General features: G+C 39.8%; 1 protein-coding gene across 2 annotated transcripts in view; it reads left to right on the top strand.

Moving 5' to 3' along the window:
- Positions 1-14,677, top strand: part of LHFPL3 (LHFPL tetraspan subfamily member 3) — a 250,211-nt gene extending 235,534 nt beyond the window's left edge. For both annotated transcript variants that reach the window (XM_042470715.1, XM_042470716.1), the window contains one exon: positions 8,905-14,677. In XM_042470715.1, coding sequence (XP_042326649.1) covers positions 8,905-8,933 — 29 coding nt within the window. In that variant the 3' untranslated portion in view covers positions 8,934-14,677. The remainder of the gene's footprint in view (positions 1-8,904) is intronic.
- The last annotated feature ends 242 nt before the right edge of the window (positions 14,678-14,919 follow it).

Below are 14,919 nucleotides of genomic sequence, written 5' to 3'. Positions count from 1 at the left end.
CACTAGGATGGCTCCTTTGTAGTTTTTATGGACTAATATATCCTGATTCCCTACATAAATGGTTTCCTAAATAATGCATTTTCTGACCTAAAGTTGAAGGTACTCTTACCCGGTAATGGGAGAGAAATTAATTGATTTTACATTTTAATGCAGATGCATCAAATTCTCACTTTCAAAACATGAAAGCATGAACTGGAACATAGTTATATAGTGGAGCTGGGCAACTGTAAAGGCCATTTTCCATTCTCAAGAGTATGCATGAGCATGCTCAGTGCAACTGAAAGAGATGTCATGTCATGTTTCATTTTTGGCTGTTTTTTTCTTCATTTGGAGCGAAATTGCTTCTTTTTCTTTGCTAGGTATGAGAGAATCTTGAGAGTGGGCCCAAACCACTACATTTTGCAGCAATTTGGGGCCATTTTGAAGACATGGGGGTAAAAACTCACCTGATTTTTTAAAAATGAAATCTGGTCCCACTGGTCACATGTAGCCAGCCCATGGGCTGCACTTTCATCATCCTCATCATATAGCAATTTGAGGCATAAACATAATCAGACAATTTTTATGTAGGAGAAAAATAGGAAATGATTTGAATCAAACTTAACAGATTCATCAGTACTTCAGAAAGATTTCAATGAAATCCAAGTCATTATGACTGAAACCCCACCTCTGTGTTTCTATATGAGTGTGCCTTCTAATGGCTTTTGGCCTCTTAAGATGTGTGTGTCACTTAAATAGCATACCTCCAAAGTGACCTGAAGCAGCTTTATTTTGGCTTGTCTGTTTGGGCCCTTAATCTCTCATCAGCCTTAGCTAGCATGACCAGTGGTTTGGACTGAAGTGTGGTAAGGTCCAGCAACATTTAGAGAGTCACAGAATGGGGCACTTGGCTTCTAAGGTCATTAGTTAACTTTAAGACACTCATTGTCTCTCAGGTTAACCTTAGCCTACCTCACAGGGTTTTAGTGAAGATAAACAGTTAATAATAATAATAATAATAATAATAATAATAATAATAATAATTTATAGCCCACCCAGTCACAGGGAATCTGGGTGGGTTACAGCAATAAAAATACAGATAATACAATAAAATAAGATAAAAGCAAGTGACGTAAGTCACAGAATTCACAGCCAGACCTGATGGAATTGGGCCTGTCTTTTCCACTCCCTCCCAAGTCTGATGATGACAGTTTCCTTTTACAGTATCTGTAGACATGACAGTTGAAGGGAGAACCATATATGTTGCTTTTGTTGGCAAAAAGGTAGAATTTAAAGGTAAGAAACATACAGGTAAAATGAAGCAGTGACCAGACATACCAGAAAAGTGGGGGTTTGGGAAAACTATCACTGAAGGGCCCATAAACACTGAAGCAGCAGGACAGGTATCTGCTTATGCAAGCATTTTACATCCAAGGGCCTGTATCAATTTGACACTTTGATTATTTGCCTGGCCTCCTTTCTCAATTTTTGCACCCTGTATATATTGCCATAATTAGTAAATAATCTCCATTTCACTCTCTCTATCACTGCAATCCCTTTATGTCTGTTAGTGAGGCAAAGAGGAAATTTTGAACATTATTAAAGGGCCTCTTGACAGATAATTGGATGCTGGAATGGCACTGGGCTTGACCTCATCAGAAAAGCCATTTGCTCTCTATCAGTATCTGGGTAAACCTTTGGAATAATCACAGGAGGTTGGGGGGAAAGAGCACCAAGGAATTAACCCTTTGAACATTGCCTTTTTTTAAAAAAAATGCCAGTCAATAGGACAGTAAAATGAGTAAAGCAGTATATCTGCCAATGAAGGAATTGAGAGCAATTCACTACAAAGGTTGTTTGTTCCTTCCCAGTAAGCTTAAAGTCTATTATTTGCATGTGTTCAGAGCTTTGTGGGGTGAATCTCATCATTTTGCTGCTCTGAATAAAATGGTGCTGAATACTCTTGTAATATGCAATATCGTGAATCTTGTAACATCATGTAAAACCATGGCCTAAGTTGTAAGGAGGGAAATATACCAGATGCTGTGGACTGCATCTCCCAGCATTCCTCACCACTAGCTGGCTAGGGTTACTAGGAGTTGCAGTCCAACAACAGCTCGAGGAGCAGACGATCCCCTCCATAAGCTTAAATCCATTTGTTAACCTCAGATAAAGTAGACTTTGGAGATCTTTTGTACATTTAGTCACCGCAAGTCAAAAGTGACATAATAGGAAATAACGGCAACAAAGAATATGCCCATTGAAACAATAGGGTTTCCATAAGTTTTGACTTGCCATATCCCCTTTGATTTTATGAGCCTGCTCTCGTTGAGACTAACAATTGGAATTAAGTTCATGTCTACAGATAGGGGGAAACTGTCAGTACCTTTTTTGAAAAATGCAGGATCTTCACACAGATTCCTATCTTTTGATTTTATGAACTCTTGGCTTGTAAAAAAAAATTGTTTGTGTCCCTAAGGAGGCATTTCTCTTCCCCTGTAAGAGTCCTCCCAATGTAGAGAATCTACATTATAGATCAGGTCTGGGACTTGTGTTACCCTCCAGATGTTTTTGGAATGTGGCTCCCATTAGCTATCTTGAAGGACCACCCAATTTGCCCCCCTGTAACAATCCCTGCCATCTTAACCTTTATCATGAAATGTATTTCACTTGATTGTGGATATCTGTCCTGAGAAGAAGGAGTGATAGCAACACACAGCACTAAACAATGTCCAAAACTTAATGCAGTCCAACAAAGCAAGCAAGAGAGTCCAAGAGCACAAACCAAAAGAGTTGTCAGAGATGAAGTCCAGGGTTCCAGAAAATGAGGAAACGTGTAGGCAAATCCAAGGTAAAGAAGTCCAGGGAGACAAGGCAACCAGCAATCCAATGAGCATGGTTTCCAGTTAGGAAACAAGGAAGGTCAGGATCAAGCGTTCCTTCGCAAAAAAGCTCAGATAATCTCTGACAATGGGCCTAGCGTCCTCCACCTGTTTGTATTCCCAGCTCTCATGAGCACAGCTGTTTAGTGATTAGAGAGCGTTTTTCATAAAGCCTTCTTGAACACCAAAGGCATGCCCTTTCAGACCTTCTCTGGTTGAAGGTAGGTATGTCGGCATCCTCCTCCTCCTCCATGTCTCTTGTGCCTGGAATCTCTGCTGCCAGGAGACTTGGATGCTGAGCCTTCTGACAGGCCACTCTGCTGGAGCCTCCTTGGAGGCCAAAGACTCTGCTTGAGCTGGCAGGGCAGAGCTAGGGCCCGGCTCAACTTCAAGCTCAGTCTCAAACTGGGACTCTAGCTGAGCCCCCTCTTCCTCTGAGTCCTCAGCCTCGCTGGGCATGACAATATCTCTCTTCTGACAGGAGGAAGCATCTATTATCATTGCTTGGAACTTGTTTGTTTGTTTATGACAGCTTTCAAAATCTCAGTAGCTGTGCTTACTAAGAGATTCTGGGCATTTTAATCCCCCTGTAGTAACTTATAGAAGCCCTGACTATATATCTGTGGTGGTCTCTGTTCCTGGTATCCTGGCCCTCAAACTGTACCATCCTCCCCCTGTTACCTGGGACCCTCCCTTGCAACATCAGGCAACTGTTCATGCAAACATCCCACTATGTTGCCCAGCATAGCCACCGCCATGGCAAGTTGCTCACTCAGAGGTTAGTTTGAAGCAGTCAGCATCAGTCACATGGCAGGGTGCCTCATTCTGACCTCAGAGCAAGTGACTTGCCATTGCCACTACCATAGCAGGTGGCACAGTGAGCTGGGTGTATGAACGGAGGGCCAGTAAGGTTTTTTACTCTTGTTTTAAGAGGGGTATACCCCAGGTTTGGTGCTGAATGGTCTGAACATTGTCCAGACTGTTCTCACCAGACTGGGAGATTAGACCTGTTGAATCAATGGAATTTATCTTCGCATTGACTCACCTTTCATCAATTGATTAAATTGACTATGCAGGTTAGAACTAACAAATAAGATTCAGGCTACATAGATGATGTTGTTTTGTGGCTACCAAAGTCAGTAACGCATGCGTGCTTCACGTATACTTTTGTGTTTGTGTGTCTAAGGATGGAGCACCATTCTAAAGTGTATATTAGAAAGAATTATCAAAGAATTCTTGTAACAGAGAGGAATAGGATGAGTCCCTTAAGGCAGTGCATCCTCCCACTGACAACAGACACAGCTTCAAATTGAATAGGTCAGTGGCAAGGAATCAACATCTCACCAGGAGTTGAGCATGACAGGAATGCCTTCAGAGCCTTTTAAACAGAATGGGGGAGAATGCACAACACCAGACTAATTTGGACAGTGTGGCCTTCCCAAATGTTGCATTCATTAACAGTGATTGCTGTGACAGTTTTAAAACGTCATTTTTTTCTTTTTGATAAATCATGTGAAAATAAACTTTCAAGGATTCCAGAGTGCATGATGAATTACAAGGCCAGAACAGTGTGTGCAACATTGATTGAAGGAAATGACTTGTTTCTGCTGTGCTTGTTCCTTGTAACATTAACTAGTAGCCTATGACATTTATACAATTCCCTCTTTCATCTACATAACCTCAGTATATAAAGCTTTGCAGGAGAACGGATAAAGCTTTCAGTGTGTTTTGTCCCTGAAATGGGATTTCAAAAGGCTCTGTGTTTAATAAAGCACATTAAAGGGCTTGAGTTTAAAACAGACCATAAACAAAAGCAAAACACAAAGATTCACACAGATACTGTATTTAAATATTAAATATATTTGAATAGTAGGAGGACTGATCGCAGGGAAAAGAGTGATCATGTTCTGTGTGTTGTTTTTTAAGAGCTAATTTGGGATAAAATAAGGTGCAGGAGGTCATGTACCATATTTTATAACACCCATTGGAGGTTCTGGAGCTACAATTGCTATTAGGGGTGCTTTATGTGGTGGTGTCTGGACTCACCAATGAAGGGATCTGGGAATGCATCAAAGGCCTTTTGGGGCCTCATGAAGTCCAAAGTGTTAAATAGTTAAAAGGGGATGGAGTATCTGTCACTATTTATTTTCCTTTCTTCAATTCACCCTTACTCTTCCCCTAGCTATGAGGTACTAGAGAAAACAATAAACATTAAACAGTAGCAGAAATAGACAAACAGTAGCAGAGGTAAGCAAATGCATCCCCCAAAACATTTTGTGGCCTCTCTAGAATTTTTATTTCTTAAAATGTTGATATCAGAATTTACTGCTGATATTTGGCAGCAAATCACTGAATGCACTAGAGTCATTGGAAAAAGAATGAAAAGCACTGTAGTCAATGGGGTAGTGAACCTCATGGTCAACCTAGTTCAAAATGTCATATTAATTAGAATCAATTTAGGTACAATTAAGGTTCATTTAGGTATGAACATAAATGTCATGATAAGGAATCAAGTATGAAGGAGGTAATTTTATTTGTTAATACTGAGTGGGAGGAATTTTCATGCCGTTAATGTTATTTAATAGAGAATTATTAATTCCCGCTAACTTAATCCATTTTATATTTATGTTGTTGTCTTGTTATGTGCCTCTAAGATTATTCTGACATATTCAGATAGGGTTTGAAAATACCCTTGGCTTAGGTTGAGAGAAGGGGACATGTACATGCCTTCAATGTTTTTAATAGAGAATTATTAATTTCTGCTAATTCTTAATCCATTTTATATTCATGTTGTTGTCTTGTTATGCGCCTTTAAATTAACTCTTACTTATTGCAACTCTATCATGCAGTTGTCTTGGCAAAATATATTCAGATAGGGTTTGAAATTGCCCTCGGCTTAGGTTAAGAGAAGGAGACTTGATCAAGGTCACCTAATGGGTTTCCATAGCTGAGCTGGGATTTGAACCCTGGTCCAACTCTCAAACCACACTACACAACACTGTCAGCTGATCCAGCTTACTCTATATCAGTTACATATCTCTATAATTTAAAAATAACACTTCACACACACCCTCTTCGTTCACTAAAAGAAAACCTTTAAAGGTATGGCCCTTAATCACTTGGCCAACCTAAAGTGTGGCCCTTCGACTGACAGCAGTTGCCCATCCCAGCTGTAGAGTATGGCAGAAGGACACCAACTTCATTGTCAGTGGAAAAAGTGGAGTTTGAGGAGTGAGTCTGACTTTGTGGTGAGTCTGAGTTGGGGCCAACAGAGTGATTGTCCACATACACATACATCTTCTCCCTTCTTCTTCTTCTCAGGTGATACCAGCAGGGAGACAAAACTAAGGTGAGATAAGGCAGAGGAGGTGAGATATGTGAGTGACTGACTAACCTATGCACAAACCCACATACACCACCTTTCTCCCACCATGGCTCCACACAGAAATGAATACAATACAGGTATACATTAATGAAGTCGATGTGCTCCTGGGCGTTACCTCTAACAGAAAAATTGGTCTCAGAAGCAGAAAAACATGGAAAGAATAGGAATAGGTTCCTATAACACAAACAGCAAGAGTGGTGTGCACTGACCTTTTATTCAGAACTAATGATGTGCATGTGAAATGAAACAGCCAGGTCAGGTAAGCCTTGCATGTGTAAACGAAAACTCAATCCGGGACTTGCACTACTCAATTTATTTAGAGGTGTGATTAAGGAAATAATACATAAAGATTTGCTTTGCTTTCTGTTATTAGCAGCCAGATAGGTTATTGCCAGCAACTGGAAAATCCCTATAGCACCCAGTTTAGACCTATGGTATAAAATGGTTTGAAATTTAGCCTATCAGAAAGACTAACATGCCAAGCAAGTCGAGCAAAAGAACAGAAAAATAATAATACCATTGAGGTAACTTGGTTCCCATTTATTTCCTATGTAAATCGAATTAATGAGGAAAGAGGTCATAATCTATCGACCTGTAGTTCTGTTTGGAAAGGATTAATCCAATAGAACAAATGATTGCAGGGAGATTTACTTCACATTTCAAGATCAGAATAACATAACTCATGCCCTATGTTCTGCATAAACATTTGTCAATGTTTTTGTGCTGTTGGTCTATTTGTCTCATGTTAATTTCTGTTTTTTTAATAAATACATTTTTATATATATAAAAAGGAATCTTCTAGAAACCTTTTCAGCACTTCTTCTAAAGTACATCCTGGGATTATAACTTTTTCTTTCACTAGTCTCCAGTTTCCACTTTGGTGGCCAAACGTACAGATCTATGCTTTATTAAAAACATGCTGGGGGATCTGGCAATGGTTATCTGCTCTCCTCTAGTTTCTTTGTTTTGCTGTTCATGCATGCTGCATAAGGGATTCCAAAGGCAGTTGCTGTTTACCTTGCCTTGTAATGTTAAGCACACATTGCTACAGTTGGATTTTTGTAAAATCCTGCTCTTTCCCTACTCAAGCTTTATTCAATTGTTTGCCGCAAACAGCAGATTTGTAGTTTGGTGAGATATTTCCTTCTCAACATTTTTTGACTGAGAGCTGTGATGCCCCACCCAACTACAAATCCCAGAATTCCATAGTATTGAGCCATGGTAGTTAAAACATGCAGGCTGAGTCTATGACCGTTGCTATCTCTTGTGGTTCTAAGAACAATAAATTGAGTGTGTCTGGGTATGTAGAGAAGCATATTCTTTCTGTCTGTCCTAAATTTACTGTCAGTTGATGCTTTGGGGTGATACTGATTTTTAGTGGGGCAGGGGACAAGATCCTTCACATCTACAGTGCGCCCATGCCATATGCAGGCTTGCCATATGCAGAATTGATGTCATGCGGATGACAAGCCCCGTTAAATTAATGGTGCGTGTTCCCATGGTGTATGCATAGCACAGTGCACAACAGTGCGCTACCATTGAAAGCAACAGGACTTGAGGTCCCATGATATTTCTTTTCTGTGGGGGGGTCTGGAACGGATTCCCCCATGTAAATCGAGGGTCCACTTTAGAACTGTTTATGTAATTCATAAGCATTTAACATGTTCCCCTTTAATAATCTTTTCTATTCTAAAGGGGGAAAAATGTGCCAATTGCTTAAAATGAGGGTGGAGGGACCTGTGGCTCTCCTGATATGGTTGGATTACACATTCTGAACTGCTTGAGAGCCACTAACATAAGGGATACAATTTCCCACGATCCCTGAGCATTGGCCATATTGATTAGGGCTGATGGAGATTAGAATCTAACATTATCTGGATAGCCAAATTTTTTTTCTGCCAACTTTAACCTTTTCAAGGTCAAGAACATGCTCCAATCCATCAGTCATTTTGGTTGTCCTTTTTGCATATCTAAAATACCATTTTTGAGACAAGGTCGCTAACTTTATAGACAGTGTTCTAAACTTAGCTGCATCATCGATTCTTATAGAGAATAAAGGGTAGAAATGAGGGCACTTCCCTCCCATCAGTGACCCTGTTCACAGATGCAGTTGGTGGCTTCCATGTCAGGAGCGTGGTGTATCCACTTTGAGTGGTATTCCCAAGTTTAAATGAGCTATCCAACGTGATAGCTTGGATAGCTCTTTTAAGTTAGATAGCTATCCCTAAAACAGGTCCAGCATCTTGGACAGCTCTTTCAGCCTAAAAGGTGCCATAAATATACTTTTAATAAATAGATGTGTGAACATGCTTCACCTTTTTCTGTCACCCTCTGTCTTCCATTCTGAGGAAGATTATGGACCAAGTGTGTTGGGGGGTGCTTCTTCCCACCTTTTAGGGGGAAGGCACTGTATACACACAAACCACAAACCACCACTGCTTCCATCTAATTAGTGACTTCTTTTCCCAATGAAACAATGAGCTAGAAATATTAAATAAACAACACATGCAATGTCTTGTTCTGTTCCAGGGATTTTAAGGAAACCCTATGGATGCTTCTGTTAATATGTCTTCCAGCACTAAACCTGCTCCTTCCCCCTCTTTTCCTCTCTCTTTGTTTCTCTTTCCCCCACCACCTCTTTTTTTCTCTGTTTTGCAGTTCTGCTAAGCCAATCCTCACTAGAATGAGCACAAAACAAAACCGAGTAAACAGCTTTTGTACATCAACATTAAATGAGAAGAAGCCTGGGACGGAAGCCTGTGATGAAGGAGAACGTTGATGAATGTAAAAATGTCTGATTGCCACGAGCTGCCTTCTAAACATAGATCAGCCAGACGCGCAAGTGGTTCTCTGGAGAGAGATTCAATCATGGATTTATCCACCAGCTCATTAGAAACTGTCGCTGAACCCAACTTTCGGAAAGGCATGCATGAAAAGTCATATAAGGGGAATAAATTTTAAAAGGGGTTGTCATCGTTGCTAGGTAAACACATTAATACATGCATCAAGGCGGTTTGTACACTTTTCTAAAAAAAATTACTTGACTGAAAAGCAGAATATTTTGAAATAAAACATTTCAGAGGGCAGAGGTAGTTAACACAGCGGAGTCCTGTGTTAACCAGGGAGCAGATAAGACATCACGTTCAGCTGAGTGTCTTTGCAAACACAATTCTCTTGTCTCATGCTACAGAGGAAATGATATAACCTCTGATCTACCATTTTGGCACATCTCATTTGGCCCTCAAGTGTTTGCAGATAGCTAGAAACGCAACACCTCTCAGTGGCTCTTAACCTCTGTATTCTGTCTGCTCTGTAGGAAATGTAAAACGCAGTGGCTCTTTCCAATTTGATTTCTCATTCCACGAAGGTGCATGTGCCATAAGATGGTGGTTCCCAAACTGTATTAGAATGTAACATTTCATTAAGAGGAGAAGAGTTGATACCTCTGGAGAATGATGGATACCCCCATCTCCTTCCATAGTTATTTTCCTACTCACCTCAAGATAGTATCCTTAGCCCAAAATGTATTATACCGTATGCCTCACTCCCTTTGCTTCCCAGCTACAGTGTAAGCAGGGACAGGAATTAAGAAAAAAGAGAGGAGTGGAAAGGCTTTTTCTTCTGGGCCTTAGTCCTAGTATGTTGGCTGCTAATCCATTGGGAGCGATGTCAGTACCAATCTAAGATAGGAGCTAAAGCAGTGATTCACAGGGTCTGAGCTAAGAAAAAGTTGGGGCTGTCTCTTTTCTTTTCCTTCCTTCCTTCCTTCCTTCCTTCCTTTCTTTCTTTCTTTCACTTTTCTCCCACTTTCTTCCTGCCCAGTGGGCTGTTGGAGGAGACCAAGACTGCTCTAGCCACTAATCTGAATCAATTAGATGGAGAGTGCTTTCAGAAGCATATTGAAGGCCCCAGGACATTACAGGGTATCCATCCTGATTTAAGATAAGATCAGGCTAGAGTTTTTTTTGTAAGGATGGCAGGTCCAAATCATTTTGGCATCTCTGGCTGAAAATCCAAATATGTCTTTCCTGTGATTAAAAAAGAAAGGAAAGGAATTATTTCAAAAACAGATCCCCAGTGTAGCTACCTCATTCTGCCTCATGTTTGAGCTAGCCCTAGTTGGAGATAGGGTAAGGATTGTTGGAGAGCTGATACACGCTTGACATAATATTTTATGAAATATACACAGCCTGAAATGTTTGGGAGCCACTACCGTAAGGGATACCATTTTGGAAAACATAACACAGCGAGTTCATAAGCAACATGAGGTTTCTCTTGGCATCTGAAATGTAATAATACATGACACTTGTGCAGTTTTCTTGTTCTATGAATAATAAACGAACTTTCTTTTCAAGTAACAATGAAGAGATTCTTGGCTAGACTCAGAGGTCTAGCCTCTTTGGCAAGACTCAAAACAGAAAGTAAACAGAACTGACACAGCTGTGACAGCCACTTTTTTGTGGTATTTGGTAGGCCAAGACATGTTTTTCTATACCTTCTGACTCCACTGCAACATTTGCTGTTCTATAAGGCTACACACCATACCAGCTCGTTCTGGAAATTTATTTGAATGGGATAAATACATATGAGGAACGAAATGTGATTGTTTAGTAGGAGATTGTCATATATGCTCACTGATATAGAATAAGCTTCAGCAGATTTTAAAGCTCCCATCCTTTTGCTCCAATGCTTTATTTAGAAAACCTGGCTTAAGTGTAATGGAATACAAATTGAGATCCCTAATAACAACATGTACCCATTGCTTAAGATCACTCAAGATTTAAAAATTACTTATACGAAACGGAAATTGGAAACTGTTGGCCATAGATGCCATTCCACAAGATGTTGTTCATTCTTTCTGACTCGCATTCCTCAGTGCATCTAGCATAAAAAGTACACTGTAATAGCAAAACCTTTTTAGATGAACTAGGTTTTACATTTTTACAGTTTTGAATAAATCTGTAGAAAGCGGTTTATGTTTAAAAATCATCATCGCTTGGAAATCGTTTGGAAATGCCCATGGGTATGCATTCAATATATAAATAAGGGTTTCTTTTTAAATAAATGACTTCTTTTCTTTCTAGGTATTTCTCTAGCCCTTAGCACTGTAGTATTCCAATGCTGTTCACTGTTTGCTAGAGGAGGTTGCTGATAACATTGTGATACAACATCAATATTCCTAGCTTCTTTCCACAGTTGAACTGCATAATGTGATTCTCTTCCGAGGTTCCAAGGATAAAATGGCTCATCAAGGACTTGAACCAAAGTCGATGGGAAGCCTTCACTCTTCTTGTTGAACAGCCTGGAGGAGCTCCCAAAATCTCCAAGAAAACCCAAGGGTTAGTTAAAAAGAAATGGTGTGCTTAGAGTCATATACATTAGTGGCTACATAGGATACCCTATGAATCTAGATATGTAGATGTTTCAGAATAACCAATATGATAAATATGATTAAGGATATAAACATTGGACAGCTGACAAAAAAGACAGCCTTGCACTGAGTTCTCTGTCAAGAGTAGCACAACTTATTCCACATCCTGGTGTTTACTGTTTGTCTACTAACAAGAACCAATTATGTAGAATAATTGTAGAATAGGGGACAAGGAAGCACACAGCATAATGGGTTGGATCCAGATTTAATCATTACAAAGTGGACCGTAGAAATCAGAGTAACAAAGTTTATCTTACTTAGATTAGGCAGTTGAAATCAATGGGACTTAATTTAGTCATGATTAAAGTTCCATTGATTGGTCCACTCTAAATATGATTCAACCTGCAATCTAACCCAATTATATGACGACATGACATTTTGATCAAGATGATAGGAGAAAGAGGAGAACTTTCATTGGCAGTCCCTGTACTTCTAATTATATATCATTCCATCATCATATTAATTGAATAGTTGTATGGGCTTTTCTGTCATGTTCTGATTTCTATTTTCATTTTGTCAGCATTGTTATGGTAAAGTCGCCCATTAGTCTCAAATGTTGTAAACAAGTTTTCTATCTGAATGTTTTCCAGTACTGCCCTGATCGTTTCTTTCATGGGCTTATGTAATGTTTCAGAATCATGACAGCCATCATTCTGCTGTAACAGAAGTGATAATAATAAGTCATGAGAATAAAGGTCTGCATCATGTAGTGCAATCCTAGCCATCTTCTTCAGAAGTAACTAGTATGGAATTTAGTATGCTTTATCTCAATTAAGTATGCATAGGACTTCATCCTTACAATACAATCCCCTGTGTCTATAGTTGTATGTTCCGTTAGGCTAACTCCCAAATAAGAATTATAGCTTTAATTACTTAGCAAAAATTCTCCTTAAACAAAGTTTAACCTATGCTAAAATAGAATGTCCAGGGTCAGAAATGGCCAGGTGTATATTTAATCAAAGAATGGGTAAGCTAGCACTCTTCAGAAGTTTTAGACTACCGTAATTGCCAATCATTGGCCATGCTCACTGCAGCTTATGGAATTGTAGTTGAAAACATCTGAAGAACACTTGCTTGACTTCCCCTCGTTTCAGGGGTGCAAATCATTCAGCTCTCCTGGTGTTGCTGGACTGCAGTTCCCATCATCCCTAGCCTCCATAACTAGTGGTCAGAGATCATGGGAGTTGGGGATCCATCAACATATAGAGGACCATAAGTTGCCTACCCTTGCTTTCTTCAGTCTAACCAACTGCACTGTGAAAGAGACCTCCTTATCCAGGATGAACATGCTGCATTGTTGCAGAAACACTTAGAGGACAAAGAAACTAGTTTTGGATGGTTGGGATATTAGTATGGTCTCCACAGAAAGGGGGAAAAGAACATCAGTCTGAATTGTGATCAGTTATACACAACCACTCAGGTACTGGGGTGGCTGACCATTCTTGTGAGTACTGTACTCCAGTACGCCTCTGGTTGTCCTCCTCACAGGGTATCCCCAATAGTTCAATAACAAATGTGAGGATTCACTCTCTTATCATATTTTGAATCATATGTAAGATCAGACAATAACACCAAAAGGTCAACTGGACTGCTGTCACGCTAATGTGGCCTGTCAAAGCCTGCTAGTCTTGAGCCTGAAGCCTCTTTATCCTCCTTTTCAGCATCTGCTGTTCTTTAAACTTGTTGGGAGAAAAATGAGAATAGGCCCTGCCCTTTCACTGACTCTGACTTTATACAGGCATTTTCCCTGCTTGTAGCCTCAGCGTGCAAGGAATGAAGAATGCCAGCCCTAGTCCCAGCTTGCATGTTCCCATTGATCTTCTCACATTGAAAGTGCCTTTGTGAAGAGGAGAAACTCATTTGTATGCGCCGACTCTCCATGCGATCTGGAACTAATGTGATGAGCCTCTCCAATTAATGGAAAGCTGTCTTCTGCACAAAGTCACTCTCCATTTGAAAAGATGGATGGAAACTCGTGAGGGCTACTATGCTGCCCTTTTTCACATGTTTAGGCTACACAGAAAATGAATACCTGGCTAGGGCTTGTGACTGGTTGCATTCCTTGCTTTCTGTTGGTCCCTGGTGACTCTGGCTAAGTATGAGACCTTTCAGATGAGTGTCTGTCTCTTACGTGAACAATCTCACTATTTGGCTCAGTATTTGTGTTTTTCTACCCAGCACAGCTCTACAAAAGGCACTTTTCTCTTTATCTTCCTCCTCCTCAGCCTCCTTCCCTTCTGTACTTTCATCTTAACCTTCCATAAGTGAACTCTTCTACAGTGGCCACTGCCCTTCCATCATGTTTCTGATAGCAACTGCTTCCCTAGCAACTGTCAATGTTCCCACAATGTACATGGGACATTCCATGTACATTCCAAAGTTCCTATATATCCCCAAAACTGTCAGGCCTCACCATTGCTCATTACCTGGGCCTAAAAAACCATCCATAACTCAGTTTGTTGACACCCAAATGGTGTTGTGATCCTTAGACACAGATCATACAAACAAGCTTGTTGGATCTCTTTAGTACTGTACATGTTCACACTTCTTGGTATTCTGTTTCTCAATGTGGCACAGTAGTGTTTAACGCAAAAACATTGCAAACTGATGTGAATGTTTCCATTGCCATTTGTGTGTAGATATATGTGTGTATATACATATGTGTATGTATATATATATGTATATATATATATGAAGGAAGCAAAGCATTTTAAGTTCATACATCATAAATGTAAGTAGAAGTATGTTTTTAAAGCTCTTAAAATGTAAACACTTCCCCCATGCTCTCATCCCATCATAATGTCAAAAATATGTGGCTTTGGTTTTGTTTGTTTGTTTGTTTGTTTGTTTAAAAGAAAAATGGTCAACAAATTGTAAAGAAAACTGTTGGAATACCTGACTTTCTGAAGAAACAAAGAACAATAATTTTTGTTACTTTAACGTATGCTTAGTATTATGGTACCTAATAAAGGTCAATAATGAATTTTGTAGCATACTAGAATAAAGTGTGCTAGTGCCTTTCTCCAGTTCCTTCAAGAAGTGGCTATTTCTTTCTTTTTCTCTCTCTCTCTTTTCCTTCTTTTTGACTTCTGCCAGCCCCTTTTCTTGAGACTTTCCCCGTATGAAGTATTGTTTCCCTTATGGAAGGTACCAGAGAATGGTCAAAGAAGTACACTATCCATTCGGTCCATCTACAAACATTACATTGAATGTTGAGCAGGACAATCCTAGAGTTCGAAATG

The sequence above is a fragment of the Sceloporus undulatus genome, chromosome 5 (genome assembly GCF_019175285.1).
Source record: "Sceloporus undulatus isolate JIND9_A2432 ecotype Alabama chromosome 5, SceUnd_v1.1, whole genome shotgun sequence".
Taxonomy (NCBI): domain Eukaryota; kingdom Metazoa; phylum Chordata; class Lepidosauria; order Squamata; family Phrynosomatidae; genus Sceloporus; species Sceloporus undulatus.
The sequence above is the reverse complement of the archived record's forward strand: the minus strand, read 5'-3'. Positions and strand labels throughout refer to the sequence as shown.